The sequence below is a fragment of the Strix uralensis genome, chromosome Z, assembly GCF_047716275.1.
Source record: "Strix uralensis isolate ZFMK-TIS-50842 chromosome Z, bStrUra1, whole genome shotgun sequence".
Lineage (NCBI taxonomy): Eukaryota > Metazoa > Chordata > Aves > Strigiformes > Strigidae > Strix > Strix uralensis.
The window spans coordinates 96,188,949-96,215,954 of NC_134012.1; the positions used below are offsets into that span (position 1 = coordinate 96,188,949).

General features: G+C 35.1%; 1 protein-coding gene across 5 annotated transcripts in view; it reads left to right on the forward strand.

Moving 5' to 3' along the window:
• PIK3C3 (phosphatidylinositol 3-kinase catalytic subunit type 3) overlaps nucleotides 1-27,006 on the forward strand; it is a 78,162-nt gene that overhangs the window by 26,736 nt on the left and 24,420 nt on the right. For 4 of the 5 annotated variants that reach the window (XM_074855782.1, XM_074855784.1, XM_074855783.1 and 1 more), the window contains 10 exons: nucleotides 202-269; nucleotides 3,317-3,422; nucleotides 4,273-4,389; nucleotides 5,958-6,089; nucleotides 8,341-8,469; nucleotides 8,698-8,767; nucleotides 9,439-9,503; nucleotides 12,197-12,281; nucleotides 13,346-13,420; nucleotides 23,734-23,902. In XM_074855782.1, coding sequence (XP_074711883.1) covers nucleotides 202-269; nucleotides 3,317-3,422; nucleotides 4,273-4,389; nucleotides 5,958-6,089; nucleotides 8,341-8,469; nucleotides 8,698-8,767; nucleotides 9,439-9,503; nucleotides 12,197-12,281; nucleotides 13,346-13,420; nucleotides 23,734-23,902 — 1,016 coding nt within the window. Of the gene's footprint in view, nucleotides 1-201; nucleotides 270-3,316; nucleotides 3,423-4,272; nucleotides 4,390-5,957; nucleotides 6,090-8,340; nucleotides 8,470-8,697; nucleotides 8,768-9,438; nucleotides 9,504-12,196; nucleotides 12,282-13,345; nucleotides 13,421-21,109; nucleotides 21,308-23,733; nucleotides 23,903-27,006 lie in introns of those variants that run through there. The other variant, XR_012627036.1, reaches the window with a different exon arrangement.

The window sequence follows — 27,006 nt, forward strand, 5'->3', positions numbered from 1 at the left end:
TTGTAGTGTTGTTGCTGGACTTGGAGTAATATTAAAACTAGTATGATTTAAATATTAGGTTGGATTGGATTTAGATTTTTAGAAGGGAATGTATCTCTCAAAAGTCCTTACAATTATTTGGGGTTTTTCCTCAACTTCATGTCTCTCTCAAGTGCTTAGACTTCTTTGTAACTTAATTTTGCTTTTTTCAATCTCTTCCAGCAAGACCTTTGTACTTTCTTGATATCACGAGCATGCAAAAATTCCACGTTGGCAAACTACTTGTACTGGTATGTTAGAAACTGTTCATTCGTGCTGTATCAATGCCTAATTGAAATCAAAGCTATAATGCCCAGAAGGATGCACAGCAAAAGGTGACCTGTCTTGAGAACTTGAGAATCTCAATTTCTCTTAGTATGAAGTAGTAAATTTAAAACCATATGCATTTGAACAGAGTAACTAGTAAAAGGAGAGGACTGGTTTCTAAAACGCACAAATACACTTTACTGTTAGACAAAGAAAGGAGATTTGTAGGGCATTAAGTACAGTGTTCAAAACAAAAAAAAAAAAGCCTAACTATGGTTTATAAGTTGTGATTCGAATTGTTTATGGTGGTGGGGAGGAGATAAAGTTCATCATCTGCTCTGTTTTTCTGTTTGATTTGTGTTTGTAGTTTTTGACGGTGTTGGCTAGAATATTGAACTTACACACTTTAGTATTAATCAAGTGTATACTTTATGAAAGTTCATAAAGCGCTCATTATTTTTTTTAGATTCCATTTGTGGTTATATTATGAGCACAAACAAAATGTCATTGCAGATATGTGCTTTCTTAAGGGGGAGCTTTAGTTGTGAATAGTTCATCTAGATAGTGGACGGCTAAGATTACTTAGCTAAGGTTCTATTCTCACTTCAGTGGTTTAAGAATTAAATTAGATGCCTAAACTAGTCATCTGCACACCTTCTGAGTAAGCATTTGCAGACAGGAATTCTCATTTGAAGAAAGCTGAGATGAATAGAGCTGTACTTTGAAAGTCTCTGTATATGTGTATTAATGTACATGTATATGTATATATACAACACAGCCAGCTATTTACTTGTATATTCATACCTATCTTAAAATAGAGAACTTAGGTGCCTTTTACGTGGCTAAATTAGTCAAATGGTTCTCATTTGTATCCTTTGTAGATGCATCTAATAATCAAAAATACTAATATGTATGATCATAATGTGCTATGAATATTAGCCACAGATAAGTCATGAATTGGGAATGGAGTGGGATATGTGACATAAACCTACCAAACTGTTCTTGCAAAATTCTTAAAAGAATCCTAGCCTATCCTGAGAGCAATGACATTTGTAAATGTCTTTTTTTTATTATTTCAGTGCTTTTTCAGTATCTTGAATTTAAGAATATTTAAGTGTATGACTTAACTATAGTTCTTTAGTGTACATACTTCTATTGCAGGGGCCAAAGATAATGCTTGGCTTCAGAAAAAAGTGTTATTAAATTGAAATGATTGAATTGATGTGGTTAGAAGCCAAATGCTTGACCTAATCAAATACTTCTCAAGATAAGTGTTAGTAGGTTAGCTTATTTCTATCACTTTGATAGAAACTATGCACTTACGTTTCAGCAACATCTCAGACATTCAGTCTACAGAAAGTTCAAACATCCAGAACTCTGAAGTCTTATGACTTAAAAAAACTGCAAACACAACCCCACCCAAAAAAAAAACCCAAACAAAAAAAAAATCCCCACCAAACCAAAAAACCTAGTCTCTTTATTCTTTGTTTTCTTTCCAGACATCTCAATTTCTCAGTGACAAAATAAAAATGTTGCAGCCACTGTTTGAGCTGACGTAGCCATAAATCCTCTTGGCTGCTGATCAATTGCTTGTTTCAACTATCCAGACACAGCATGCACCTAAAATAATCAATGGAAAAAGTACAATAACCCTTGAAAATCAAACCTCCTGCTCAGTCACTTGTCATTGTAAAGCTATCCCATCTTTACACTTTAAGAGCAGCTACAAGAAGTCAGTGCTACTGCTTTTTTCTGTCTCTTCTTCGGATGTATGAGACACCAATCCAAGTATGAAGCATTACTCTTACTCCCTGTTGCAAGATATCTTTGAGAAGCTGTCTAGGGCTTTTTAACAAATGGACATGAAAATGGCATGTTTCAACTAATTACTTCCTGTTTTCCTTGAAGTTTTGGTGCACAGACTTTGTAAATGTGGAGTTATTTTTACACAGATATTACTGCAATTTAATTTTGTCGTTTTAGGGAACGAATAGTGTAGAACAATGTATTAGCAAGGTCCTTAGAAGTCATCTTTAGTTACAGATTTCAGTGAGATAATGCTCATGGAATAAGCTACATGTGCCTTATTTTAATATATATAATATATTATGTATTTATAAATAAGACTAGTCAAATCTGATCAGCTGCAAATGACCAACCTCTAATCTTGACCCATAATCATTCAGTTGCAAAGATACTCTGCACAAGTGCATAAGGAACGGGTACTTCTAGCTGCCAGCGTAAAGTCCAAGTGTGTGTGTTGAATCTATAGAGTCCCTTTTAAATCCAAATGTAGTATTTGAAAATGGACTGACTTGCTGATTTCTTTGTTTTTTAAATAGTAGGCTTATATGTTTTTACTGTGTAGTACTAGGAGATAGCAGAAAGAAGACCTTCTGTGCGTAGCTGCTTTTTGCTTATCACTGCTGCAAATAGAAATAAGCACAAAAGCATTCCAAACAGCTGCTTACCATATCAGATTTTCAGCATAACTGTCCCAAATTGCACTGTTTAAATCTTGTACCTGAATCATAATTTTAGAAATGAAAACTTACTTTGGAATGTAGACTTTGGAGAGCTGCTTCAGGACCAATATCATCTCTTCCACCATTGCTGATGGTAAAATAGGGACCAGGTAGGGTGAGAGTCTTTTTGGTTTTGCAGGTATACTTGAATCACAAGTTTGCAGCTACTGCCTTATGTAGAGGGTAGTAGCACAGTGGAATGCCTTCTCCTCCCACGTGTACTGCTTGGTTGGAGCGTTCATGTGATTTGGACTCAGGACTTGCCCTGTTTGAGTGATGCCACTTCACTGTAAGTGACAGACCTCAGAAACTTTGATAGGTTCTCCTGGTCCAAGTGGGAATTTGTGACTATGCAATTTTGAAGATCTCACCTGTTTGTTGACATAGAGATCTCATTCAAAGCTCAACTTTATTTTTAGTTCCAGGCCTATAATACAGGGCTAGTGTATTTCACTCGCTGTGTAGCATGAGAGTACAGCATAACTTGGGTTGTTTTTATGCTGCAGGTATGTAATAGTGGAGTGTGAAGACCAAGACACTCAGCAGAGGGACCCAAAGACTCACGAAATGTACTTAAATGTGATGAGAAGATTTAGTCAGGCTTTGCTGAAGGTAATGCCTCTGCGTAAGGAAATACATAGTGGTTTGGGGTAGTAATTTTTTACAAAGGCACAGGTGTCTAGGAGGATGACAGTTTTCTATGTCATATGTATTGAAATTTTTAAAAAGCTTCCACTTTTGCTTGAATTTTGGGTTTGTGGTAAACCAAAGAAATTACTGAAAAAAGAACAAGTATTGAGAACTCTTTCCTGAGTTTTATTGCTTGTTCCTCTTAGTAACATGGTGGGCCTAAAATCCTCTGCCTTGTGTAATCAGTCTATTTTATTTAGTATTTCTTTATTGGGAACACTTGTCCTTGCAGTGCAAATTAAGACAAGAGACCCATCTTTTGAATTCACAAACTGTTGTTCTGTGTATCAGCAGCAGAGGGTGCTGGAGCAGCGGGGAAAAAAAGCAAAACCAAAAAATCCCAAACTTTCGTGAATTGCAAGCTATAATTTATAGCAGATGTGCAGTCTTTCCTGATCTTTGTGTATCTCACGCTTCACATTAATTCAGATTTTTAGGGACATTACTCAAATCTGACTCTTACGCTTCATACCAATGTTCTATGTGCTTATCCTTACTAACTTATTTTGGCTGTGTGAATAGGTTTGTCATGCATGACTGTTCACCACTGCAATTGTTGATGCAAACTGAAGTGCACTGATAGGTCAGATAATTAATTGCCAGCTACAGTGATTCTGATTGCGTTTTACAGAAAGTACCTTTTGAATTGACAAGAAATTGATCGTTATTCACTTATCTCTTAAAAGCCCAAAGGTCTAAGAATAAAGGAATAATTTCTAGATAAAATAATTGCAGAACAAAGAACTAATTTTGTTTCTTTTAATTCACTTAGGGTGATAAGTCTGTCAGAGTTATGCGCTCATTGTTGGCAGCCCAGCAGACATTTGTAGATCGGCTGGTTCATGTAATGAAAGCAGTACAGCGTGAAAGTGGGAACCGTAAAAAAAAGGTAACTATGGATTGGAAAACTTAGCTCTGGCTAGAATTTGACAATAGGAATGTTAGCTTGTCACTAAAATTTCTTAACACTGATATTTATAACTGATGTCCATCTGTCCTATAACAATTTTAATTAACTTTAAACAAACTTTGGAGAGGTTTAGATGGGTCAGAGTGTCAATGTGTTCTGAAAGTTTGTAGGTGAGGCCCTTGAGAAAAGTCTTGGGATATTTTGGCAAAAGGAAGATAGGAGAATAATTAAATAGTTGCTGATACAACAGTGAACAAGTTGTGGGGGACGTGGGAATGTAGCAGAGGTTATTGTGGTGTGAGAATTATGCCAGGATAGATAGTGAAATTCGACTAGCAGCAAGGTTTCATTTGTTCCAAGAGCAACTAAACTATTCTTTTGAGGTGTGTGTTTTAGCAGAACTTTTGCCTTCCATTGCATGTTGAGGAAAAGGATTTCTACGATAGGTGCATTTTAAGAAACTTTGTCCTTCTTGGTTAAATTATTTTTAAGTGAACTTGACAAACAAATATGGGGAGGAGGCAGGAATGTCAGAGGGATTTCTATTTGTGTGTATCAGAGGAAAAGAAACTACATTGGTATTTTGAAACATGGACTTTTCAGTGTAATGATTTTTGTCACCTTCCTTCTTTGAATTTGTGGGGTATATGTTTGCAGGAAAATGAAACACTTAAGTGTTGCATCATTTCTATGAAATTTTGTGAACGTTCCATGTGTTGGTAATAAAGGTGTGATCGCTAAAAGAGGAGGAAGGTTTTTCAATTCGTAAGAATATGTTTTCTGCAGTACGTTGGTAGCATTCTGTCATATATTCTTCTATAATTGCCAGGATATTTCTGTAAAACTAAAAAAAAACGTGGCTTTGATATTTGAATTAAAATCTAGCTAGTGACAAATAACCATTAGACATATTCCTAACATTAGTGGTCTACCTTGCTGTGTTTTTATAACTGTTACATTCAGCAGAGGTAAAAGACTAGAGACCTCTATATATTCAACCTTTATTATGTAGGACACCAAGTATAAAGTACTTGAAAATTGACTGGTGGTGTGTTTCTGGTAACTACAGATGTAGGAATGTAGAGCAAAGTCTGAAATCACATCTGTGCAAACAGTTGGCAATTTGGTTCATTGGTGGTAGGGGATCTCCTTGAATTCAGAGATTTAAAGGATCCGAGCTAAAGACTTGAATCAAGTTTCTGAAACAGCACTACAATTGATACTGGTATGGAAAACAAATCATGCTGTTACTTGTTCAGACAATTTAGAAATAAATTTTTGTAAGACTGTTATATCTGGCACTTACAAAATTGCTTGGCTGTACTCAGACTAGATGGAATATCTTCTTCCTTATTCAGATTGCTGCAGATAGAATTTATATTTGACTGGATTTTAAGAGTGGAACCTTGATTCTTTGGAAGAGTAAAGAATAAATTGGATAGTTATTAATAATGCAACCTTTGTTAAAAGACTCTTTAACTGTTCGTATATACTTAGTATATGTTTTATGGTGGTTTTTTAGAAACAAGTCTTTATTCTTCTTTTAGAATGAGAGGCTTCAGGCACTGTTAGCAGATAATGAGAAGATGAATTTAGCAGATATGGAACTTATTCCTCTTCCTCTGGAACCTCAGGTGAAAATTAAAGGGATAATCCCTGAAAAAGCCACTCTCTTCAAGGTAAATGAGATCTTCTGAATAGCTGAAATAGAAACAAATCTTATGATCACTAAGCTTAGAAACATGAGTTGAAAGATTTAAAGGGGCTGACATAGGCAAAATGTAACTGTAAGGTGGTTAAACAACTCTTTATTTTCTTTGTGAAACTCTTTTTTTCAAGTTAGTGTGGAAACTTTAAAGCAGCTTTTATAGGACTGATAACAGTTTATAAAGTTGATGAAGTCCCCAAGCTCAAGGTGTGCTTCCTAGTTCAGAATTTCTCTGAACTTAGGTTAGACTATGCAACAGGAATACCACTTATGATCAAAATCATACAAATCAAGTCAGGTGTGCTGCATCTCAGCTAGATGAATGTGTCTATTCCATTGCAAAATAAAACTGTTAAATTGGTAGAGGCTGGAAAGCAATAAGGTGGTCCATTTCATGCAGTTGCAGTGAGCTGACAGGTAGATCCTATATCTCTACGACTAGTAAGTCCTTAAACCAATCCGGAGCCGTTGCTTGTAATCATATGGCCATTTCTTAATCTAGTTTATAAACAGTCAATATACTACTGAAAGGGCTGGGGTTATTTTGCTTCCTATATTACTTGAAATGTAAGTTACTGCCTGGAATGTAAGTTATTACCTGTGTCCAGTGATGTAGGGCCTCTTTATACATTTATTTTCAACTCATATAGGTGACTGATCTAATTTAAGATGACCAAACTATGCTTTTACAAGTCTGGCCTATCTCCAGGAGTCATTCTCTGCCAGTTAAAACACATTCAAGATGCTGTGACAACTAGTGTTAATCCATTATCTCTACTAGATCATAAATGTATTTATTATGCCCAGTAGTTTTGAACTTTCACAGGCTCTTACTGACCATGAGATAATTTGTGTTTACTTAAAGTTTGAGATAAACATTTTTACATTGTTTTCTACTATCTTATGGTTTCCCAGCTTTGGTTTGCTTTGTTATATAGCAGTTAGTCTCTTTGAAGAGTACGCTTCTGCAGTTTCATAAGCTTGCACCTCAGGTTGGAGCCAACATTGGGAGATCTTGTCATAAAAGCAAGGTTTTGCAAACCTGAATCAACTTTTAGCATGAATATGACTTCAGGGATGGGGAAAGAATGTTGACAAAAAGACTGCTAGAACAGCACCTAAATACTTCCTATTGAGAATAGCGTAGCTTAATAAGGACACACTCAAGTCAGATAAGTCTTCTGCATATTGGTCTTCTGTAGCAATGTAGAAGATTTAGGACCAAAAATATGAGATGTAACTTATTCCAAAATCAGAGATAGTTTTGATTCTCCTGATTCTGAAGGGTTACAGATTTCCATTTAATATCTTATTCTGTACTGTTGGATAAAAACAAACAAACAAAAAAACACAAAGAGGGAAGAATGACTAATTTTTGGTGCTCTTGGACATCACATGACAGTTTTTGTAGGACTATTTAAAGAATCATTTTTCCTTTATTTATGGAACTTAAAAATTTTGAAACATTAACTGCATGTGAAAATCTAATGTAACTGACCAATATTAAACTCTGTGTTCATGACTGGGATTTTTTTGGTTTGGTTTTGAGGGAAGTGACTTGGTCAGTTGCAATAGATTAAATCATTCATGTAGGTAATTGATCCCTTTCAACCCATTTTATGCAGAGAAATTGCAAGCAATTAAATTGGCTTTCTCAAACAACAATGTAAAAAGGCACTTCTGCTTTTACTGAATAGATTAAGGAAGCAGTTGTTTAAGATGTCTTGCCTCTAGCATTTCTTTGATGTTTATCCTATAATTGTGACTCTTTTTGGTCTGGTCAGCTTAAATTTATTTTGTTGTGACCTTTTACATGGTGCTTCTATGTTGATTGGAATTACATGCATACAAACAAAACTTGAATACCTCTGTCCTTTCCTCCTCTGCTGCTGGGGGAGGGTTCAGGGGGGAATGTATCCTTCACACTTCTTACTAAAAAGGAAGGAAAGCTTTAGGTACTGTATTTTTAAAAATATGCCTAGATCACACTTTTGCTAACTGGAAATGGTATGTTCTAATTGTTTAATCCTAGACAGTGAGTAACTGCTCTTTAAAAGCTGTAGAATTGCTTCTTTCCTATCAAACTTGAGGAAGATAAGAGCTCTGGTGCTCACTGCCACACTGTTCGTATTCAAATTGGACTATTCTAATCCATTCTGTAACTGAATTTGATACTTGAATTGTATGACCTGATACTTGTTTACAGAAGTTTCTTTTTGCAGAGTGCCTTGATGCCTGCTCAGTTATTCTTCAAGACAGAAGATGGAGGCAAATATCCTGTAATATTTAAGCATGGTGATGATTTACGTCAAGATCAACTTATTCTTCAGATTATTTCACTCATGGATAAGGTGGGAATTATTAATCCATATCCTTGATCACCTATGTTCTTGATTTTCCTTTTCAGGAGCAAGACTGTTAAAAACTGTTAATGCAGTTTATGTTCCTAATAAATTCCAGCGTTCTCAGATCTTAGGTGAACAGTGGAGATCAATGTCCAGTAATACACATTTCTTTTAGAAATAGAGGCTGCCTTTCTGTTGCATTCATCTTTGCTTTTGTGTGTTGTTTTTTTCCAGCTGTTGAGAAAAGAGAACCTGGATTTGAAGCTGACACCCTATAAAGTGCTGGCAACTAGTACAAAACATGGTATGAATACTTCTGTTTCCTAAAAATACAGTATTGGGAGGAATCTTCTCCCTCTGTTTGTAGGCTGTGTTACGCCACACTATTTTCATAAGAGATGTTTTGCTTAGTGCAGCATTCTGAAAAAGGAGCTCACATGTGTAAGAAAATCTTGCTGCAATATAAGTCATGGAATTAAACAACCTCAGTGCCAACAGTATTCCATAGGTGACTCGAATATCTTCATAAAAGAAGCCTGGTCTGCATTTTGGAGTGTGTGACAATCAGTAGTCTTATCTTTGCTGCTATCTTGCTGTGTGGTCTTGGACAAGTAACTTTCAACACTCCTATTTATAGATCTTTGCTTGAAATGGAGGAAAAAAATGACAAAACAAAATCAAACTTGGCTATGCTTTTAGATACATTCTGGATAAATATTTAGAAAGCCATTGGTTTACTTTCTCTTCTAATGTAAACTTGGACAACAGACCTTTTGCAAGCTGATATGGTGTTAATGACAAGTTATTTTAAAACTACTGAAGGCAGAAAACTGGGAAAAAACATGTTTTTTTGCCAGTGAGAAGCAGCTGAATGAAGGTGCGTATTAGCGTTGTCCTTTAATAAACGTGTTACGGAGTAGAGCTTGAAAGTTTTATGCATTGGAGATTTTCCTTTTTGGATGTTTTCTGTCACAGGCTTCATGCAGTTTATTCAGTCGGTACCAGTTGCTGAAGTTCTTGCTACTGAGGAAAGTATACAGGTACGTGATGGTGGATTTTTTTAAGTCAACTTCTGATCAAACAGTATAAATTGCAGGCTTAAATCTCATACAAAAGTCATTAGTCTCTCAACTGATTTTTCTATCTATTAGAAGACAAATTACAGCTTGAAACATAAGGATATTTACGTCAGACATTTTGCTTTAAAAAAATATTCTGAAATCTCTGTGTGAGTATTTCATGTCCTAAAAGTAATACCATTTAAGTAATTAAAGTGTAATTTAGTTGTGAAACTGAAATTATGGCTTTTCTGTAATGATGAATGGAAGACGCATGACACTTTTCTGTACTGTTTTGTTTTAAAGTGTTTCTGTTGTTCGTTCAGTAGTTTTGGCTTCATACCTTCTCAAAGTATATTTTAATGATTTTTTTGATGGAACAATTACATAGTTTGTTCATATAATTTCTGAACTCTGTTTCCCAGCCATAGTGGATGTGTAGATACTGTGTGATTATTTTTTTTTAAATATATATAATATATATATATATTATTTTTCAAGCAAACTTCCTGTAACTGTCAAGGAATGAAGTAGGGATACATAATTGAGTAGTGACACACAAAATTCATGCTAGTTTCAAGCACAGAATACAAGCAAGGTAGCAGAGGTCAGCTGGTTGAGATAAATATAGTTAGATAAAAATATGCCAAGTTGCCGTATGAGATATATAGCTAATAAGTTTTGTAATGAAAACACAGCATGTTTATGTTAGATTCAGTTTGTCACAGTACCTTTTTACCTTTTTTGTAATTGATACTGAAGTTTGTGTTTGTTCATCGCTCAGTAACTGAGAGCCAAAGCAAATAGCTCCCAGCTACTATTAAAAATATGGAGATTAGTAAATGCTTATCATTTGTCATTATCATTTGCTTAACAAATAAGTATATCAAATGTTTATGATTTATAAAAAAAGCTTATCACTAATGAATGACCAGCATCAAGTTGCATAACTTTTTTTGAGCTTTCTATTTCATAAAGATTGTGGCAAGCTACATTTACACATTCAATAATCATGCAGTTTTAAAAGTGTTTTCTTGGCAATCCTTAGTAATCTTGGAAATGTAATATTCATATTCTACTCCATTGTCATTTTGCAATTACTTATCACACTCCAATCTGAAATAAGTGCCCCACTGGTTTAGTTGTGGTCTAGAAGTATGGAGCAATTTTTCCTGTGAAGAACTGCTAATCTAAATAGGCAAGATGCCAAAGGAATACGATCCAATGTTATTTCACAGATCAATGGCAAAATGCATTCTAGAGCCCAGGTTTCCTGTGCCCAAAGCATGATAAAATAGCTGGGCATTGTAGGCCAAGGAAATAAAAACTAAATGAACATTTCCAGGTGTTGTAAAAGTTTGGTTTATTCTTTTTATAAATGTTCATTTTGGGTGTCACAGCTGTTTTAATAAAGATGGGCACTTTATATAAATCTTAAAATGTTTCACTTCTGAAAATATTTCAAGCAAGTAATTTAATACTGTCTGGTAATGCAGATCTGCAGGAAAGAAAAGGCATTTTGATATTTGAGTGCTACTTACCTTCTATCAACAATCTTAAAATTACAGTTCATGTTTTAGAGGTATTTCTGTTCCACACTCTACAGTTTAGCACAGTTTAGCATTTGGATAGTCTGAAAGTGATGTTTTGATTTTTGTTTGGTGGGTTGTTTTTTTTTTTTTAGGTACAGCATGTAAAATTTTGGAGCACTGAAAGTAGATCTCTAGTACCAGTTAAATGAAATCCCTAAGTGAAATGTGGAAGAAAATTTTTAACAGAATCTGTATACTGTTTAATGTATCTCAGAAGGGCGTATTTCTCTGTAAGCAGAGGCCATTAAAACTTTCTCCAGGCCTTAAAACTCTGATACGTTACAACAGGACTGCATTTCAAGCAAACTTACCTTAAATAACCTGTAGGTACCTTCCTTCAGTACCTCCTCTTTTTTAACATTTCCTTCCCTTTTTCATTATGATTTTAGTCACTTATATGTCATCCAGATGCCTGCAAAGCTCCTCTTACAGTGCTTACTTAGATTTGTGTTTGCTTACTGGAAGAAACTTGTGTTTAGGCTTGGATTTAAGTTAGTTATCTTTCATCACAGTCAAGGAAAAAACAGTTTTCTTTTGAGTGATGGTAAGGACTGTTGTGGCCCTGTCCACATTTCACAGGAGATGTGAAGTTTCCATTTGATTACTTAGATTTTCCTTTTAAACTCAGTAGCAGTTGGTTGTATTGAGGAATATGGAGACATAATGATAATAAAGTTTGTAAGGGTGTCTGTGCCAAATGTAGTTACTAATCTGGACTGTTAGTCCTGTTTTAGTTTTTGGTGATCAGACCTAAAGAGTTTCCTGTGGAAGTACTTGCACTCATAGGTATTAATTAGTAACTTTTCAATGCATTGTTAATTTTCTGAAGCTGTTAGTAAAGAAAACTGCTTTTCAGTTTGAACTTCAGATCTGTTTCTCAGTGTAGGAATGTGATGATTAAGACAGAAAATAAAGTGATATTAAATTAACTTAGCTCTTCCTAGGTTATTTGGGAGTGATTCTTCGTTTAACAGATTGTAATAACGGCTATTTGTGGTCTTGATTTAAATGTTGTTTTCTACCAGTTCTAAAGGTCCTGTTTCAGATCATGCAGAATAACTATGTTGATGTCTTCCTCTCCAGAACTTCTTCAGAAAACATGCACCTAGTGAGACTGGCCCTCATGGAATAAGTGCCGAGGTGATGGACACTTATGTTAAGAGCTGTGGTAAGTTATGATCTTACAGCTGGTAACTTAATGTCTGAAGTATAAAGGACAGGGTAAATGAGGTACTAAGACGTTTTAATGACTGTGGATAGGGCACTGTGCATGTACTTGCTGTCAGAATCCCTGCAAAAAGAATAGTTTTGAGCCTGGCATATCATACACAATTCTTCTCCTCAGTCCTCTCTTTGTTCTCCTTTGCCTTCTAGCAATAATCTTATCTCTGCCCCCTCCACATCATGAGTTGGGGTCTTTATAATTCAGGGAGATGTAAAGCATTTATACAATAATAAATGATCTGTATTTGAGGAAGAAAATTTTAACTTGTTTTTGAAACATTGGGGGGTTTTTGGGGTGAGGCTACATTCGGCTGCTTCCATTTGGATGACAAAAAATAATAGTATAGTTCTTGTATTGTAAACTGACAACAATGTTAAAATAACACCCTTGCTGTCCTTTAAATTGAAAGCAACTTTATTCTACAAAAATAAATTCAGTTGTTGCTTCACAGTATCTTCTCCTTTCCCCTTCTCTTTCTGATGGTGCAGTCTTTAGAACTGCTTCAAACTGTTCTGGTTAGTGGGTGAACATAACAAAACTGTTCTCTGTTTATCACAGCCTGTCTTAACTGCTTAGCTTGTGAATACTCCTGAGGTATACATTCAGATTCATATCAATGTCTAATGCTTGTTTACAGTTGCCTTAAAATATCTTCATTTCAGAATGTGTACGTTCATTTTGCTTAAAATACTTGATCTTCCTTTGAAGTATCTTAATCCTAATATTGAATGAACTTAGACTTTTAGTGTTAGGCATAGAATTATGTAGTAAGAAATTAAAATCTAGGCAGTACTGAATAAACTTCAGAGTTTTATTTCTTCAAATATTCCTCATAGTGCTGATAATCTTGATTATTCTTCTCCAGTACCACCCCTGCCCCCAGTCTCTATTACATTTATTACTAGTGAACAAGAATGAAGATAATGTCATGCTGTTGATAATTGTGTGGAACTTGTTGCTCTTTGGGAAAGGTACTTATACTGATGTTTACATTTTACTTGTTACAGCTGGTTACTGTGTAATTACTTACATTCTTGGAGTTGGAGATAGACATCTGGATAATCTTTTGCTAACAAAAACAGGTAAATTTTTTTTAACAGTATAATTTTGTAACAGCAGTTGTTTAATTTTTAATGTGTTGGTACTGTTTTGCTCCATTTTCCTTGTGAGTATAACCCACCAAGTACTGTAGATCAGAATATATTTTTAAATGTAAACTTATGTTGTCTAAGGTAATACTTGAGCCAATGATTCAAAGTTTAGGTTTACAATATTAGTATGGACACAGTATACAGTAAAACTAGTCTGCCTTTACCTAAGACCAAGAAACATTTCACTGTTATCTTAAACTTGGCTAAAATCATAATTACCTTTTTTTTTTTCACAGCTCTTGGTCCAAAACTGAAAAAAATAATGCATCAAAAAATATTTGTAAAGTGACTCCAGCCCTGAATATCCTAATTGCTCTTAATCAAACCATTTAATTTTCCATTAAATTGTGACATTCCTGTTTAGTTGCTTTTTTTAACATGCCATCAGAATGCAAATTCATGACCTGCTAATTGGATGCCAGTTGTATTTTAATAGTTGTCAAATAATTCTGCTTTTTTATGTAAGCTATTTCAAGTAAAGTAGATGTTTAGACAAGTATTGGCAGTAGTCATATGAAATTAGGTATAATCTTCATGACTTCACTGAGATGTCCATGCAAATTCTTGTCTCTGATTTGACTTTCTTTTAAACGAAGTGATTCTTTGAGCTTTCCAGGTCTGTATGTTTTCCTAAGAAATTTACACGATACGTCCCAACAGTGGGAATGTCATGTGAGACCTGTCAGAATAGGATTCAGTATTGTCTATTGTCTATGAATCTTGTGTTCTTGATGAAATGAAACCATGTACAGCAAATACCCAAGTGGTTCATCATGTAACTGAGGTGTTACGTATATATATATATATGTATTTTTTAAGCCTCTTCTAAAAACAACAAAGGAAATAGTGTCCTGCTCATTACAAATTCACAGCTGGGAGGGAGGAAGTAGCAGAAGTTACTGTTTAATCAAGTACATCCTTTAGTTTGCAGCAAAACCCATATATTTTGAAAGTTCAAAATGGCAGATAGGCATTTTGATTCTCCTTGACTTGTTGCAAATTTTTAAGTGTCATTCTTTGTTGTCGTCTGCATGGATTAATAGCAGACCAGGTAGAGTGAATAATTCCACTGATTCTAAATAAATAGATGATTTCTCTACTAGAGGAAATGAAGGATTAGAAAATTAAGCTACTTCAGCTGTTACAGTCAGTACCTTGGGGTGAAGGGAAATTCAGGTGTTTTCACTGAAAATTAGTTTGTGTGTAGCTGCATGAACTTACAAAGTTTTAACAAACCAAACCAAACAGGGAAAAAATATTCTGGAGTTGTTCTTTCGTTTGGGTTTTTTTGCTTGCTTGCTTTTGAACTACAGCTTCCCGTAGGAGTTATGATACCTTGAATTACCTCCATTATGTAGTGACAAAGAGTTAGGAGTTGTGGTTAAGTGTTTATAATAAAGTGAAAAATTCATTGAATGAGAAACATGTAAGTAAAAAATGTTATTTGGGGAAAAGAGACACATCCCCATGGAAGGCTTGTTAGTTTATAGATAAAGCTGAAGCATGTATTACTTAGCATACTCTATATGAAAGAGTAGAAAATTAACCATTGGGCCTTGATATTAGGGTAGAAAATCTTGGTCTACGCACATGGGGGAACAATGAAAGCAAGTGTATTTTTCCTTGCTTGTTTGGAAATGTACAAATTGGCATTTAAAAAAATCTGTCTTGAGAGGTCTCTGTCGTTTGTCTAAGGTGATGGATAGAAATCTTTCCACAGCAGGCATTGCTTGTATGCTCAAAGTAGTAATATTTTCGGGTTTTGATGTGGGGTAAAGTGTATCTTAACCGTCTATGTTAAAAAGTAACGGCACAATGGCTGAACGGCTTGGTGGAAGAATTTAAGCAGTACAGCAGAGGGCAGCACACATCCACGGTACATTCTGAGTCTGAAATTGTTTTCGACTGCTACCTATGCTCTGTCACATATCCAGAGAGGTTTTTTGAGCTATCAAGAGATTCTTATATTCCAAATGCAACAAAGGCTTGCTACTGAGAATGTCTTAGACTTAAGTTGGAAAAAAATTAACTTCATTCTTCTCTTGAAGAATGGAAGCTGTAAGTACCTTTCTTCAAAATTATATGACCATATATGCCTCCTTTCCTGATGATACTTATTTAATGAATTGAAGCTTTCCAACAGGGTAAAAAATGCTGAGTACCAGCTGTGGGTTCACATAATTTTCTTGGATTTATTTGACAATATATATCGTTACCTTTCCTGGCTCTGCCTTTTAGTTTGGTGATAGATTTAGTTTAGTTTGTTTAGCCACGTCTGTGTTGGACTACTTCCGATAGAATTGTTGCATCATCTTGTAATATACAATTGTCTATGCTTATAATAGCTATGGTATAATTTAAATAGTAAGCAATACTGAAGTTCATGAAAACAAATTGTTTCCCACTCAGTGTTAGAACTATATTTTTTTTTTGTACTATAGGAACTACATTTATTTTGCACTAATGTCTGTTTTCTGGGTGAAATAATTTCTGCTGTCTTTCATGACTGTTTTATACCTATAGTTCTAGAAATAGGGTGACTTTTTTTAAGTAGTCTTAAATAAGATACGTAGACTTCAGATTTTTTAAATGCTTGTACTCCAAAGGCAGCTGTAGAAGTTTTTTTGGAAAGAGATACAGGGATTCAGTCAAAACATTTCATGTATCAGTAATGTTAAAAATTACAAGAATACTTGCATCGGTTTCACAAATGTGCCTTAGCTTGAAACCTGAAGGTCACATTATAGAGTCAGTATTGCGTTACAGGAATGTTATTTTCTCTGAGAACTTTCAATTTCCTGCTTCTCCAGGAGTATGTTATCAATTGCTGTATGTTTTAATTTCTTGTTTTCAGATCTATAACAGCAGATATCACTGTGACTTGTAAATAACAAGACATGGTTTTGCAGCTGAATACCCAGCTTTAAGTAACATCAGTGCCTTGTTGTAGGGTTACAGACTGATATATATATATATATATATATATTATTGCCAGCATCTGACTTGCCAGCTAATGTGCCCTTTGTTGCCTTGGAAGGAAGAGCTGGGTGGTTGTGAATCTGGACTGTGATACAGGAGATGTAGTGTGTTCAGTTAGCTTTCACGTGGTATGTGTTATGTTAGTATGTTTCAATTATGCCGTGCCTTCCCTTGAGAACACTTTCTTCTGCATTTGTTCCACTCTGGTTTTGATTGTAGAGTTGTGATCTAGCTACTGATAAAACACCCAGATACGGATGTCTTCATGTTTGCTAAGCCTTTTAAAGTCTTGAGACAGTTGGTGCAGTCATCACTAGAGCTTAAATAGTTTCAGCTATGATAGACAAGTGAAGTCTCCTGTCTTATTTGAGATATCTTAATAACTTCAATTTGCTTTATAGACAGACAAAGGTTTCACAAAGGTCCTGTCACATTTTCAGGCTATGTGTAGATATTTTAGGATATCCTAGATATTTAAATAGCATTCTTGAGTAGCACTGCATGTGTGTCTGACCAACTAACTTTCACTCTAGTGACTGGTCAGCTCGATCTTTAAATAACCTTTAGGGACTTACATGTAAATTCCAGTTCCTGTTATAGGTTTTCTAAATACAGGTGCTTTGTTCTGAACTCTACACCTGAAATTGCTCTGTAGCAGTAAAGCAAAATGCTATGTGGATAAAATCAGGTTATTAATATCTGAGGGCAGGTCAAAGACTGAGAGCTTGGAACTTGAAAATGACATTTGCTTTTAGCATCATGTGTAGGTAGGTGAAATAACTGGGCTGTCTTCTCTTTTAATGCTAGAAGGTAGATTTGTGGTCTGTCTTCAATATGAATTGCACCAATTGACATTTTATTTATTCTTTAGTCTCAGTTAGAAAGGGTTGCCAGGTAAGACAGCAAAGATCTAAACAGTTCCATATGTGAGATGACACTATTTGTACTTTCAGTGCTTTTCAGTTAAAACCATCTATCCCAAAGCGAGTTTGAAGATGACAAAAATGGAAAAACTATGGGATTCAAACCCTCCTTCCATATCAGTGCCTAGATAAGTACATTGATAAATGCATTTATTAATGTTGCAAACTATGATAGTATGTAAAATCAAGTGGAATTTTAAATATGTTTGTAAATGTTACTGCTCTTGATAGAGGAAAATCCATTTAAAAAAAAAAAAACACAAAGCTAACATATCCTGTTACCCTTTAAATTTCTCTCTGCAACTCCAATTTCTGTGCTGCCTACCAAAAAGAATATAAACTTTTAGCTATTGGCCTGCTAAAGCATTTTCTCTTGTAGTTATCTTGAACAGTATTTCTCATTTATCAATATGTATCTGACATCTTATAATATGCCTGCATGGACTGTATTTTGAGCATGGACAGCTTGAGGTGTGAGGGGGGAAAAATTACAATGCTTAGCCCAAGCTGGACTCTTACCCATTATATGGATGACGATGATAAACTTTATTTCTAGCTGTTGCTGCACGCTGAGTTTAAAACCTGTATCCTGAATAAGTCCCTAACAATTCATGCTACTTTATTCCATTTTTATGTAGTCTTAGAACATGTAGCTGATGAAAATGATGACAATAAAATAGGCATTCTGATTTTTTTCAGCACAGCAGTGCTCTGTTTGCAAAGGAGAAATCTTGATGGTAACATCAGAATTTGCTGGGAAAGCTAGGAAAGCACCCCATCCATCCATCTACTCATTTTCATCAGAGGAATTTTTACCCTATTGCCTCAAATTTAAAATAGGAATTCAGTTAAAATAGTCACTAAACTATACTTTTTCTCTACAAGCCAGATAAAAATAATAGTGGCAGTTGCAGTTTAAAGAAAATGTATTGAAATTCAGAGCTTGGGGGCTTTTGTGTTGTGGTTGGATTATTATTTTTTTTTCCCCCCCTTCTTCCCAAAAGTGGGAACAGATAAGAAAGTCCAGTGAATTATTTGGAACTTATGTGTTAAAAGACAATTGCTACCAGACTTATTTTATTTCAGTAATCGCATCTAATTTGCTTTGCCTTACTTATTTTGTTCAAGGAGTTCAGAGTTCTGTGCAGGTTTTCAGTAGTTTTTCCTAACAGTCCTCTGATGAAATAAAATGATTTCTGTGCTATGGGAATAAAATGATTCTGTGATATGGGAATTCTCTCCTGTACTAAAATCTAGGCATTAGCAGTAAAAGTGATGGACAAATCAGCCTCTCCAGCTGCAGTCAGATGTTATTGGCTATTGCAAACACCAGATACCAATTTTCAGTCTCCACAAGTCCATGCTTCACTTAATCAAAGATCACTTCACTCTCCAGGATGAAAGGAACTCAGATGGACTTTCAAATCCCTCATGCCCTGACTGCTAGTCAGGGAAGCTCCATGTTTGATGCCATTTCCTTGAACTCTCCAAGGCCCTGTCCTCTTCATTTCATATGCTAGAAAAATCAGGTGTTCTGTAGAAAAATGTAGTCAGCCTCATATTTTATTTTTTTTTTAAAAAAAGCTTAAAAGTACACAACAGTATCAGCTTTTAGATTTTGAAGGAGATAATTTTGTGTGTGCATGCTGCATTATTGCATATTCCTGGAAACATCTCATCCTCTTCCAATTAGTAAATGCCTTGTGACTTGCTTTTTCTACAGTAAAATAGCTTAAATGGTGAGTGGGGAGTGAGTATTAGGGCACTGTTTTTTAAGGTGAGAGACACTATTTGAAGTCTTTTCAGCAGGTATTTTTCCAGCTTCCTGAAAGAGTGCTAATGTCATCTTCTGAGGAGTGAGCCACTTTCAACATCGGAAGTGTTTGTACAAAGCTGCATATTTTGAACTATATGTATGTACCTACATTTAGTCCTGCTCCTAGCCTTGAAACAGGGCAGGAAGTTCATGCATACTTGTCTCTGGTCTTGAGGTGTTTCCTGAATTGTTGTTTTGTTTTTTCACATGCCTAAAATCCCCCATTTTTATAAGGAACTCAGATTTCTAAATAGGTGTCTAATGGTTTCAGTGGCTAAATATTAGAAACCCAAGGCTTTTATATCTGGCTTTACAAGAATGTAAGAGGCTCAGAGGAAGAAATCTGTTTCACCTGTTCTGTTAAGTAACTTCTCTTTTAGTTTGAAACATGACTCAAACAAAGAAACCTTGCCCATCTGATTTAGGAGTCATTCAGTAATAAACCAAAACTAGAAGTCCAGTTTTAATTTATAAGCATGTCTAATAATTAAGAGCCCTTTGAACTAAGATGTAATAAATCTGAAGAAGATGGATTAGAAGCTGAGGTTAAAACATAGTGGTCTAAGAGATCGAAGTGTGTGTGTTACGGCACTAACACTGTATATTGAAGGAAGGAAATGTAATTGTTTTATAAAACGTGGAAGTTTAAAGCCTTTAGAAATAGTAGTGTTAACACACAAAGTTCAGAAGCAGTCTGATTTACTGGACGGTAGATGATAACTGTATATAAATAGCATGCTATGAGTACAGATTATTACTCATAGTGAGGATGACAGAGCACTGGCACAGGTTGCCCAGAGAGGTTGTGCAGTCTCCATCCTCAGAGATGTGCAGAAACCGTCTGGACGTGGTCCTGGGCAAGGTGTCCAGCTCTGTCGCCCTGCTTGACTGGAAGGTTGGACCAGATGTTCTCCAGAATTCTCTTCCAACCTCAACCATTCTGTAATACTGTGAAATAAAGGTTTAAAAGAGTCATCTACTAAATCCAGTTGAGAAGATATGCTTATCAACCAAATTATGTAACTTTCAGGAACTTTCAAATACAAACTGTACAAATTGTGTGACACTCCAGAACTAAAAAGACTCCCTCAACACCTGCCTAAATAAGATGCTGATTCTCCTGTAGACTGATTTTCAGCTGTGGTTACTAGACAAGGTATTGTTATACCTGAGGCTGACAAATTTCAAATAAGTAGTGTTTTGAGGAGCTGTGTCCTTGTAGAAAAAAAAAAAACAACACATGGACAAAATAATAACTCATAAGTTGTTACTGGCAGTTTTTGCCTCCATCGTTACAGATGCTTATCGGGAGTGATGTCTGTGTTAGGAGACAATATGCTATTCACAGTGAAAGTAAATTCTTACAGAATAAAAATTCCTATTAAATATATTTTCTGTCCTCTAAAAATTACATCTTCAGTACAGTAATTTCTAGACCAAAGTGTGATTTTTTTTTTTTGTTTGTTTGTTTGTTTGAAGTTTGTATAATCTACAACAGTTGCTTTATATAGAGCTGGAATGTTCAGGTTCCAATTTTTATCCTATTCTCTCTGCTGCTATTTAGTGGTTTTTGGCACTGCACCTTGTCAAATAAGTGCCAGAAACTTTCTCCAGCCTTTTTCTTGTAATAGAGCTTACACTGAGTAATAGTCTGATTATCACATACATTAATTCTGTGAAAGTGGCATGTTCAGTGTTACACCCTGATACAAATTTTACTTGAGATCATTACTTGAGATACTTGCAACCTTCTATCTTAGTATTAAAAGATTTCAAACCATTAAGTTCATGAACTTGATATTATTAATTATGTTAATAAATAAAATTATTGCCTAATTTTAAGTATTAAATATACAACCAATTTCACATGTCCAAAGCAGGCTTGTTTTTCGCTTTTTCCAATTATATAAAGTCCTCAAGAACATAAGTCAGGCTTCTCTGTAGAAAGCTGTAAAACTGCAGTACTACCTCAAGCTTGACTGGTTGGTTTTTACTGGTGTCACAGCTTCAAGCAAGCACCAAGGGGAGCTTTCTGTCCGTATTCTGTAATATGGTATGCTGGCTTAATTGATCTTGGAGGAGCTGCACGAATGAAGATGAGTTAAGTCTGTGTTTAGTACATAGATTTGAAAAATATTAAATATATTTAATGTATTTAAATGAAAGCTTTTGACATACATTTTGAGTCAGCTTAAAAATCTACTGAATTTTGGAGTACAGCTAGGAAAGCTGTAATGTTCATGTAGAATGGCTTCCTCTTACACTTTCTTTTATACTTTGTTCCTAAAAATGTGTAAGTAGTTGATACCTAATTAATTTATATTAATATATATCAGTCAGCTATTAAAATGTTTTTGAATGTTTTAGATGCGTCTCTGTTACCAATTTAAATTACTAATTATTGCCTCTTATTCCCTATCTCCAGAGCCAACTAAATAAAAGATTTAATTACTGAAACATGAGTTACTGTTTTGTTCAAAACATTGTCTCTTGACTCTTCAAGGTGACAGGCTTGAGTAAGTGAACAGAAAACAGACCCCCCAAACTTTTTAATTAAACATTTTTTGTAACTTATTGTGGGAGGGGGTGTATATATCAAAGTGCCTACTTGAAAAAGTGTACAAAAATGCACTCTAAAAGTAACTCTTGTGGCAGCTTAAAAAAACTATTGAAGGAAGGGAGGGTTTTTTGTAGCACAATTAGGTATGCAAAATGTAATGGTTGTGGCACTTATCAACTAGCAAATACTTTGCTTGTTAAGCATCCTTGTGATCTCCCTTAGAAAATTGACTGTGATGGAATTTGTTTCTCAAGTTGAAGAGTGCTTAGGACAGAACTCGAGCAGCCTTCTCTGATGATAGAACTTTATTCAATAAAATGGTCAAAGAGGGGTGACTAATTGAAAAATACTGACTGTTAATTTTTTTTTTTTTTTGAGAATGCTAAGCACCTAAGCTTATAAAAATACTAAAATGACTACAGATGCTGCAGGTTAAAATACACCCTGGCAAATAGATCTCTGTCCATAATGCTGTTCAGTTCCATAATTCTGAAGCAAGACTCTTATGTTCTGGGCTATCTGTGACTGTCTAGATAACAATCATGCTAATAATTTTCTATCTTCTTGTTTAAAAGATCTTCCATCTTGTATCTACATTTCATCCTCTTCTATAAATTAGTCACATAAGGCTTAAAGCTACCCAGTGATATTAAGAAATTTGCTTTGGAAGCAAAACTTAACTTGCTTAACAGTTCGAACACACATGTTTTTGTACTACTTAATTTATATATCTTAATTTATACTGCAGCTCTGGTATGGCCCAAGTAATTGTTTAAATTATGCATTTCAATCTGAAAATTTGTTTGCAGAGCACTTTTAAAACTTTTTTTTGCTTTATATGGTCAATATTTTCTGCTTAAGAAGTGAGTCGAGAATAATTCCTAGTAATTACGAATTGTACTATTTTGATTTCTGTTGACAACATTTTTGTTTTTTATATGATATTCAGATTATATAAATGCTTTGGTAGGTTTTTTTGATTTTGCTGGTGTTTCAGTTGTTCATTTCGCCACCTGTTGTATCTCACATATGGTTCAGTACTATTGAAAGGGAATACAGTGAATACTCCCCAATAAAAGTCTGAGCAGTATTGTAATCAGCATGGCTGCACGCAAACTCTTGATAGGAAGGGAAGTTGCCTTGTGCATTTAAAGCAAGAGGTGTATGTAAGTGTTTGTCAGAAATACATGTATGTATGTATGTAATGCTGCAGAAACATTATAATGTAGTCAGTTGATCTGAGAAGGGAAAGGTAGTGATCAAGTGATGTAACTTGCGTTTTAGTACTGGAAAAGTGTAAGACTGGACTTGGCACGTTTGAAATACAATTTCAGATTCGTAATTATAGTGATGTTTCTTTGGTATATTTGAAAACTGTTGGTAAATTTTAACCTTGCTCAACCCAATTTTGAAACAGCTTTGAAATCTTTGGTATTTAGTGGCTTCAAAAGGTCGTCCTTAGGGTCATGAGTCTTATTCTCCCTTTGGTAAATTTAACATACAGCTAAAACAACATATTTCGTGCCACAGCAACCAAATGGGATAGTAAAAGCAACGCAATGTGTGTATTAATATTTTAGTTTGCTAACGAATTGTAAAGAAGGTGCGAAGAATTAGTAGTATCTATTATATAACTGTGCATTTAATATCTACTGACCAGTTTCAACGTTGATTCAGTCTTGTGAATATACTGTGTTTAAAAAAAAGAAAATAAACAGAAAAACTCATCTTGTTTGTTAGTACTCTTAATGAATTTGAAATCAGCTTTACTTTTTGAAACCCATAATTTGAAATTGGCAGCTGAAGATATAAAATACACAGTTATAAGCCTTACAGAAAAGTGAATTGTATTTTTTTTAATAGCCGCTTAGCATCTTAGAGATTGCACTGAAAGATTTTTTTTTTTCCAACTTTTGCATCAAGATTTGATTCTCTCTGAAGTGTTCTGCCTTTCCTTCTTCCACAGGTAAACTATTTCACATTGACTTTGGTTATATTTTGGGTCGGGACCCCAAGCCTCTACCTCCCCCGATGAAGCTGAATAAGGAGATGGTGGAAGGTATGGGAGGCACGCAGAGTGAACAGTACCAGGAGTTCCGTAAGCAGTGCTACACAGCCTTTCTTCATCTCCGCAGGTAACAACACTGGGTTTATGATAAAATTTATTAGAGCCACCATAAAGCGGGAGAGGAGTAAATGAATCGGAGAAAATACTTTTGTTGAAAATTCAAAACTTGTTTGTAGTATGAACATAGACACAAGAATTTGCGTGAAACAAAAGAATGAAAACATCACAGAGCTGGTGTAATGTGGAGCTTGAATGTAATTGTCCTTCAAGTTAAGGCCTCCAATTGTCCTTCAAGTTAAGGCCTCCAATTTTGCTTGTTTGATATCTAAAATAGGGGGTTTTATAACTCCTGTGGGGTATTAACTTAAATCTTGCTCTTTTTGTTTATGTTTTTGCCCTTAAGCAACTTTTTTTCTGATTATTATCAAGTAATGGTCCTTTTAACTTAAGTCATTACTTGTTTGCTGCTTTATCCTCTTCCAGTTTAGATACATTAGTGATGATCAGATTCTTTGGCTTGAAGATGGTGCATACATAAGCTTAGATGGGTTCAGGTCCTGTGGAATAATGTATATTCCATGTTCTAAATTTTGCTTAAATCTGTTCCGTAATACTGTATTTCTGATTTTTTAAATACTTGAGTTGTTTATATCATTTAAACCTAGCTGTTCCAATGAAGAGGTCTGTTGCGTCAGTGAAGGATTGTCCATTGCATTAATTTATGTAATGATTTGCTATAAAGATCATCGTTGTGTGAAGTATAACAGTAATTAGGGTATAAAACTAAACTGTAAATCAAGATGGTTTCATTTGTAATGTCTGGGATTGTAGTTGTAATTATAGTCTCTCCAGTATTTGTTCAGTTTAATAGGAAAGTATTTTTAAATGGTTCTGTATAAATATCTTTAAGGCTTTCAACAATGGTAGCATAGGATAATAATATTACTATAACTATTACTTCAAGCAGCCAGAACTAAAAATGATTAAAATTATGTGCTTATTGAAAAAAGAATAATTAGAGGTGGAATAGCTTAGTTCTAACAGTTCTGCATGTTGACACAAATCCGTTCAATAGTGAAGATAATGAAGAGGGAAGAGCAAAGGTGAAGCTGGATGGGATCACGTCAGTTTTGCTTGAGTCTGGACTGCAAGAAGTTAGTTCTGGAAGAAAAAATGCCATACCTTATTATAGCTGTCTGGGACACGATAGTGATTGGGGAGTATGCGTAGTCTTGAAGAGATGAGTCCTGGAGGGTCCCAAGTTATACTGCAGAAAAGGTGATCAGATTTTAAACTTAGAAATTTTTGAGTTAGATGAGGAAAACAGGGCTTTAGTTTGGGACTGCAGATAACTATATACTTTCCTGTCATGTCTTTGTAGTGGAAGTTTGTGGCTTCAAATTTAATAGAGTATTGCAGTGTCAACAGCCTAAATACTGAGTTGGTTTAGGACATCTATATGCAAAGGGACTGGTAAACGGTGAAAAAATACATAAAGGAGTCCTTAGGATCAAGCATATATTTGATGAGGTATTAAACACTTAAAAGTTGCTGTTCTCAGAAAAGACGGCAGTGAGAATTTGAACTTTTTTCTGATGTATGTATCATTTGGTATATATGAGGCCTCCTCTATTTTGTTGGATTTCTTAAATTTTTACAGAATCCCCTTGTTTTTAGCACTTCATGTTCAAGCCATAAGTTTAATCAACCTCCGGCATAGTTGAGTGCTCATTTATTTTGTAAATTAATTTATACTGAGCTTTGAGGAAAACAAAGAATGCATTTACTTGAGAAGGATTTAGGGTCTGGTTTAGGTGCTTAATTGAAGCTCCTTAAACCTAGGAAAACTGAACTCCTACTTCATTCTGGCTGTGGATGGATGTCAGCCATTCCAGAGGCCTTTGTAAACGTAGATGTCAGAGTGATATAACCTGCCTGACAAAAGGCGTTTGGTTTTTTACAGGTCAGTACTGGTGTCTCAGCACTTAGCATAACTCTGGCATCTCAGCAAAATGTCTAGTCTTAGGATGAATTTGGGATGTTAGTTGACCAGTTGTGAACATCTCGGCATATTTGCCAGGGATATTGATGTTGCCTACGGGAAGGATGACAGCCAGCTGTCTAAAGTAGGAAGCTCTTAGCCCTCTTTTTTTAAATAGTCCCAGTTTTTTAAATAATCTTTCTAAAAAATCTGTGAAGTGTGACAAGGATCCTAGAAGCAGCTAAAAAATTTACTTAATAAACTGCTTTTCATCCTTAGAACACTATCTAGTTATTCCTGGATTGAAATGGTGGGGTGAGGGACAGAGAAGAGACATGCAGATAATATATAGTGAGCAGCTCTTTCCTAATTTTTGTCTCTTCCCACTTCCTACTTCCTCCCAAAATTACCTTTTCTTGATTTTTTTTTTTTTTTTTTTTTAATGGGGTTCTTCAGATGATCTTGTGTGGCCTGTGTTTTTACTTTAAGCACCAAGAACCCAAAGACTTCATCGCGTGGAACAGAACTAGCTCTTAACTGGCATGTAGCAATGATACTTGGACCTTTGAAATCTCTTTACAAACCTCCATCACTTAACCCCAATAGCCTGTAGTGCTCATAAGCTCTTCTCCTGTATGTGGTTCAAGAGCAAAAGGGACTCTAGTCTGGATTCCTGGGTCAGTTCAAAGGCAGAACTACCAATGGAGGCTACCAGTGGCCTAGGAAGACACTTGAGAGAATGTAACTGTAAGATTTAAGGATGTTTGAAGTGATATTTGCTTGTTTCATGCAAAAAATTTTCATTAAAACCTATGGTGTCCCTGGCACCAAAGCAACTCGACTGCCAGATTCTTACCTAGATCTGAAACCAAATGGTAGTATAACTTTTCTGTTTTTCCTTTTAATCCGTGATGAAAATAATTTTCCTAATTCCAACTGCTTGCCCCTGGGAATGTGAAGCAGAACAGCTGAAACAAATTAGACAATGACGATTTCTGCCCAAACAGTTTATTTTACATGTTCCTGTTATAAAGGGTTAAAGCTTATATTGGAATGTGTTATATAGTGCTAGTTCCAGATAATAATGAAGTGTCAAGATTTTTTTATGGAATTTTGCTTTTCTAGAGATATTTTTTTTTCAGCAGTATTTACTTTGTAAAATATGGCTATGAAAGCAGTTCTTTTGTGTA